Consider the following 6,000-nt stretch of genomic DNA (forward strand, 5'->3'; position numbering starts at 1 on the left):
GAAAAGAGACTGTAATTAGGTTTATTCTGTATGAAGAGAAAGGCTTTTAACAAGGTCAGTTCCGTTACTCGGTTTTACACCAAATCTGTTTTGATGCAATTGAGGAGAAGGTAGCAGTGGCATAAAGGCAGAGGTGAGCAGGGGGCAGTATCAACTTTTTTGCCTCATTTTGTAGAAATCCTCTAAAATTGAAGGAAGATTGCTGTGGAGCAGACTGGGAGCATCGTATGAGCTGTAACAGTGATAGAGCTGAGAAAATGGTAACACATGGTTGAGGTGGTAGTTTCTTATGCTTCTTTAAGTTTGAAGTGAGTTGATCTGTTAATATACTTAGATTATTAAAGTGTTAGGAGAAGAAAATAGCAATTAAGTTAATCTATAGCCACTACAAGAAAGACAGATGATAATGAAGTAATTTTAAAGAACACTTTGTTACAAATTGCTTCCCTATACTTTGTCTTAAATCTGTTCCCTATCAATGTTTTCAACCAGTGAATGACAGATGAGATTAGGAATTTGTGGTTTAACTCTGGGAGTTTCGAAGAAGTGTTAATGACATGGGGAAGATGTGTAGTGGGGGAGTTGGATCAGTTTTAGCCCTGTACAGTTTCTATGGAATAGAAGTGAGAGAGGATCAGAGAAGACAACAAAAGTATAAAATAAGCTGTGATGGCCTCAATTAGCAATGTAACCCTCAAGAAAGAGTAGTTGTGGTACTAGAAGAAAGTATCTGGGAACTTGTAAAAACAATGTTATTTTCTGCCACGAGAAAACCTTCCATTTAAAGGTAAATGTGTCCAGTGGACAGCATTGACTCTACTGCTGGTTTTTCCAGAAAAAAAGTAGTAATTGTTAATGCACGCTGAGGCATTTTTCATTCTCATGTGCTGACACACGAGATGTATCCCTTGGGGACCTTCTCTGAATACAATTGAATTGAAGTATTAAATCAGTTCTAACAAAATTGTCCTGAAAAATCTCATTAGAGAGAACCTTGTACAGGTGAGAGAAAGCATGTAGAATCTTGGTTTGGATGTCGTTTATTCGTGTCTCTGTGCTGAACAGGGCATCCCAAATGTTGTGTAGATGCCATTTTGGAAAAAGTTTACCCTTTTTACCGTACAAGTATAATTTATCCTTGGCCCTTGTGAAAGCTTTTTGCTTGTCTCACTGCTTTTCAACATTGAGGCAAACAGGAGCCTATCAAGGACTCGTCGTCCTTCAAGAATGGGTAGCTGTTGGATAACCAGGTGACCCCAAAGCACGAGAGATGGGGCCCTAATGTGAAGTTTCACTGTTACAGGGGAGGGGAGGAGGGGAATTATTGAAGGAATATGTTTTAAGACAGTGCAAGTTTACCCTTCCTGATACAGACATGTTACTGGTCCTGCACATTTTAGTATAAAAGCCTGTGGTCTTTCAGCGCCGCGCTACAGGGCAAACCTAGAACAACAAGCAGCATTTTCTAAGTGAAGGTTGTGAACCAACATTTGACATTGTTTCTGTGAGTGATTTATGCTGCTCCTAGATGGGGAAATGCTTCACCAACAACAACAATAAAAATAAAATGGCAGGAGAATTATATCATTGGTATCGTTGACTAAAATTAATCGCTGATGCAGTGCCTTCATTAAGATGAAAGGGATGGGTAAGGAGACAGTTCATCAGAAAAAACGATAACCAGTTTGTAGCTTTGCTTTATATTTTCGTGTATTCTTACCATAGAAACTGCATGGATTCTAAAAAGCATGAAAACAACATTTGTATACACGATTTGGGAATACAGCCCTTGTTAATTGATTAACGTATAGTAAGAAATTTTACATTGGGCTTCCTGTAGACTAATAAAAGTATCAGGAAATTTGTTTTCCAGGAAATTCTTTGATGTTTCAGTGTCTCTTCTTATTATTTCTCATTAATTGTAATTTTAATCCCTGTTTACTTCTTTTCTGAGTGCAGACCTGCAGCTGGTCTTCAAAGGTACGTGTCAGTTTGTCCAGTAGAAATACAACAAACTTTCACATGTTTAGAAGATTTTAAGTAGCTCTTAGTCAATATGCAAAACAGATCCTTCAGCAAAGAGGCACTAAGTTAAACAGTAGTACCCTGTATCTTGTGAATAGTAGTAGCTCCTTGTTTTTGGGAAAATAATATAATGGTGCAGCAATTGAACTGGGAGAAGAAGGGAAACTGGTTACGGCAATTGGCAGCAGCATTGATTTGGGCTTCTCTAAACAATAGTTGGGAAGTAGCGTGTTGACCTTTAAGTAAACCTGGACTGTATTTTGATGCTAACTTTGGGGTAGTACAGAAGGCTCGTGTACTAAGCTGTTGAAAATCATGCAATTCAAATAAACTGGCTACCTTGGTTATCTTGAGTGTAGGGCACAGAAATGGCAATCAAAAGATTATGTGGAAGGACATGGATGCAATGTTGGGTGCTTTTACTGCTACTGAATGATAGTGCTGCAAAACAGCACTCCGCAATATTGCCGTAGGAAATCCTGGTAGGTCTGGTTATTCATGGAAATAGAAAGTTGGGGGCTTTTACCATTTGTTGTGGTTATTGGCATAGTTTAAAAATAAAACCCTACAGCTATTATTTGTTTGCTATTAGCTAGAAACATTTGTTGGTTTTAGTAATATTCCATCTTTCGTAATGTGTGCTCTTGCTAGTCCCCGAAATGTCCAAGCCATAGAACTTCTATCATTTTTATTTCAGTGATTACTTTTGAGTACTGAGAATGAATGTGTAACTGGCTTCTGTGGTGAAAATGCGTTTCCTAAATTATAGATGTTACTTTAAAAGAGCTAGTGTGTTTTATACTGACAAACAATAATAACTTCATGAAGTAACATCCCCTGGAGTTCTAGGGACTTTTCAAAATGTGAAGTATTTGTTTGATTTACAAATTAAGAAGTGTCATCTTGTTTGTGAATCCTTCCCAAATATTTTTTTTAATTTTGAGTTTACAATCCCCAAATAAGGTGATTTCATTTTTGTGAGATATTTTGCATTTAACAATTCTAGCTCAAGAATATATATTTCAGGTGTCTTTATAAAAATAGTTACAGTTGAAATTTTGTTATAAATGTTTTCCTGATATATTCCAACCTGGCACTGCACATTCCCAAGTGTGATCCTCCTGAGATGAAATTTTTCGTAGTAAGCTGCAATGGGATTGCTTTTTGATGTTGCAGTATAAAAAAGATTTGAAGTATTGAGCTTTAAGAGTAGACAATATTTTTTCTCTGTTTAAAATCTTTGAGGTGCCTTTCTGCAAAGATAAGCCAACACTAGTAGAATTTCCACTTAGCTCTTGCTTTTTTCAAAAGCCAAGGAAGATAGCCAGAGAAATACTGCTTTTGTTATAACTGAATGATGGCATGAATTTTTAACAGCATGCAAAGCAGTGTTTTCAGATGCTACTTTGTGGAACAGGACATCTGATATATACCAAAATAAAATCTTCAGTTGCAAAATTTTCAATTTTGGTATGCAAAGTATTTATCTCCCATCAGCCTTTTCCTTCTCTTCTGTTGTCTTCTCCTTGTTTCCAGAAGAAACAAGGGAAAGAAAAAGATTCTCAGCCAGTGGATTTGTTTGTGCCACTCCTTTTCAGTCTAGTGAAAGCTGACCAGGCTAGAAGTCACTCCCTAACTGTAATATACCATGAGATGAAAATTACTCCATGGAGGAGCATGCGTATGTTGCTCAAACATTGATATAAAAATTTAATTTTTACATTTTCCAGTTTTTGTATGTGTATGCTTAAACTCATAATGCTAACCTTGCATTCTAGTAAGATTATTTTTCATTTTCTAATCATTTTAGTCTTCTTTTTTTCCCCCTCCAGTATTAAAATCTAATTTTTGTGTGTGAAGCTGGTGTGTAAAGTATGATTAAGTTAAATGGATTTATCCCTTTTAATAATGTAAAACTTAGTTTCAGGCAAAGCAAATCATCAGCATAGTTTTTAAAAAATGCTGTGAACCCTAGTATCTAGGTTTTTTTAAAGCTCCTATGTACTGTAACATAACCTACTCCAAGTAATTATCATGTATTATAGTGGTTGCCATTAGTGACTGCTATAATTAAGGTTGCAAATCAGCTTCCATTATAATCTCTTGTTTTCACACAATCATAACTTGTCAAAACACCAACCTTTGGGACTGAAGTTTTCCAGTTGTTCTGCTCAGAGGTAAACCTGAAGGGAGAGGAATTCCAACTATCCTTATAGCAAATCCTTGTCCAGTCATTTTGCATTATGGGATGAAACTGCATAAGGAGCTAAACGGTTATTGTTTCTAGGGACTAGAAAAACCTAGAAGAAATGTTAAAGGAAAAGGAGTACAGAACTGTCTTGAATTTTGGTTGCACTTTTAACTTTGACTGTGACTTTGTTTTGTGGCATCTCTGTGAATGCTGCAAACAGGATTAATTTTACTCTGTTAGCATCTGCGTCCCACAATGAAACTACACTATGTCAATTTTACTGGTAATCAGATGACAGTCAGATTACAAAGGTGGAGAAGAGATACCGGTGGTCACTTGTGGATTCATGATTCCTGTTGTGAATCCCAGTCCTGAATCTGATGCTGGTTTGAGGAGGGGGTGAGACCTTCCCTAAACATGAATTGTGGGAAGGCAATGTAAGCAAATGTTTACTGCGATTATTTTCCCAGTGGTAGCTCCAAAATGTCAGTAACTACTGCACTGCTCTTTCCTGGGTGGGAAATAGCACATTCCTGTACCATTGCAGCTAACTATGTAAACTTTTTATGGTGACTGCTATGCAAAGCTCGTGTAAGTTCTCATTTTTACTATTTCTGGTATGAGTTGACAATTTATTTTATCATATAAGGAGATCATGTTTTAAGGCATAATATAAGGGAGTGCTTGGGCAGGCAGAGTGGAAGGATAAGCTTTCAGCCCTAACATTCATTTCCTGTGCCTGTTTTATCATCCTTAACATTACATTAGCACCATTCCTTTGCATTAGAATTCATTTTAAGAAATGGTGATTGGTTCTTCCCCTCAGTCCTCCAGGAGGACTCCAGGAGGGTATTTTAATTAATTTCTTGAGATATATGATAATAAACTGAAGTACAATTACTGAAGAAAAATTACAATTTTTGTTACATTCGGAATTTGCTTCTCCCCTTGTCTGTCTGCAAACTTGCTACTGTAAACACCTTTCTTCATAAGATTACGTAAAATACTACAAAGGTACGATATGCAGATAAAATAAATTATAACATAGGAAAAAAGCGTAACCCTTCCAAAAGATCAGGTTTTGGGAGACCTCATTGTCTGCAGAGGGTCCTGCAAGTTAATGAGATGTCTTGCAGATGGGAAGGTTTCCACATCTGGATTCTTTTTTCAGTCGAGGTCTTTGATCTGAAAATGTTACAACTCTCCTGTGCCCTGTGATTTGTCTGGCAAGATGAGTTATTTACAAATGCAATTGCTTTTTTGACAACTCAGTTTTGAGTGTGTAAGTGCTGAGGTCCTGATCTGTAACCCACAAGGGCTGCTGGTAGTCCTTTTATTGGTTTCAGTGGGCTTTGATTCAGATATTTGGACTTTGAAGTCTCCCAGGTGGATTAGGTAAAAAAAGGCTTTTTACAAGTGATTATAATTTAAAGACTTAGGATGCTATGTGTCTGAAATAATTTGACAGTGTTTCAAAGGCTTGGGAATTTAAATAAATTTCTGATCTTTTGTGTCTTTTCTTTTATTCCTCCAGTGGCAGATGAAAGCAAAGTTGGTTTGTTGGCCGGACACAAATCGGGTAAGCTGTTCTCCCCTTTTGGAGGAAAAGTCAGCAACTTGAATAGTGTGGGCAGTAAATGAAATCAGCTTACAGAAGCTGTGGTGACTAAAAGAGTTGCAAATTAAGGCATTACTTTATATGCCCTGGCTCCGAGTTGTACAGTGATGAATTGGGGATTGTTCTTTGCCAGGCAGTGTATGTAGCTGAGTCATTTGCAGGAAGA

The 6,000-nt window shown here is 37.0% G+C and overlaps 1 protein-coding gene across 1 annotated transcript in view; it reads left to right on the top strand.

The window, feature by feature from the left end:
- The window catches only part of PARD3B (par-3 family cell polarity regulator beta), a gene marked incomplete at both ends in the record, with an annotated part of 63,448 nt that extends 57,653 nt beyond the window's left edge, over nucleotides 1-5,795 (top strand). The window contains one exon of the mRNA XM_009865026.1: nucleotides 5,751-5,795. Within this exon, the coding sequence (XP_009863328.1) occupies nucleotides 5,751-5,795 (45 nt within the window). The remainder of the gene's footprint in view (nucleotides 1-5,750) is intronic.
- Nucleotides 5,796-6,000: the final 205 nt, after the last annotated feature.

This window comes from Apaloderma vittatum, unplaced genomic scaffold (assembly GCF_000703405.1).
Source record: "Apaloderma vittatum isolate BGI_N311 unplaced genomic scaffold, ASM70340v1 scaffold17932, whole genome shotgun sequence".
Lineage (NCBI taxonomy): Eukaryota > Metazoa > Chordata > Aves > Trogoniformes > Trogonidae > Apaloderma > Apaloderma vittatum.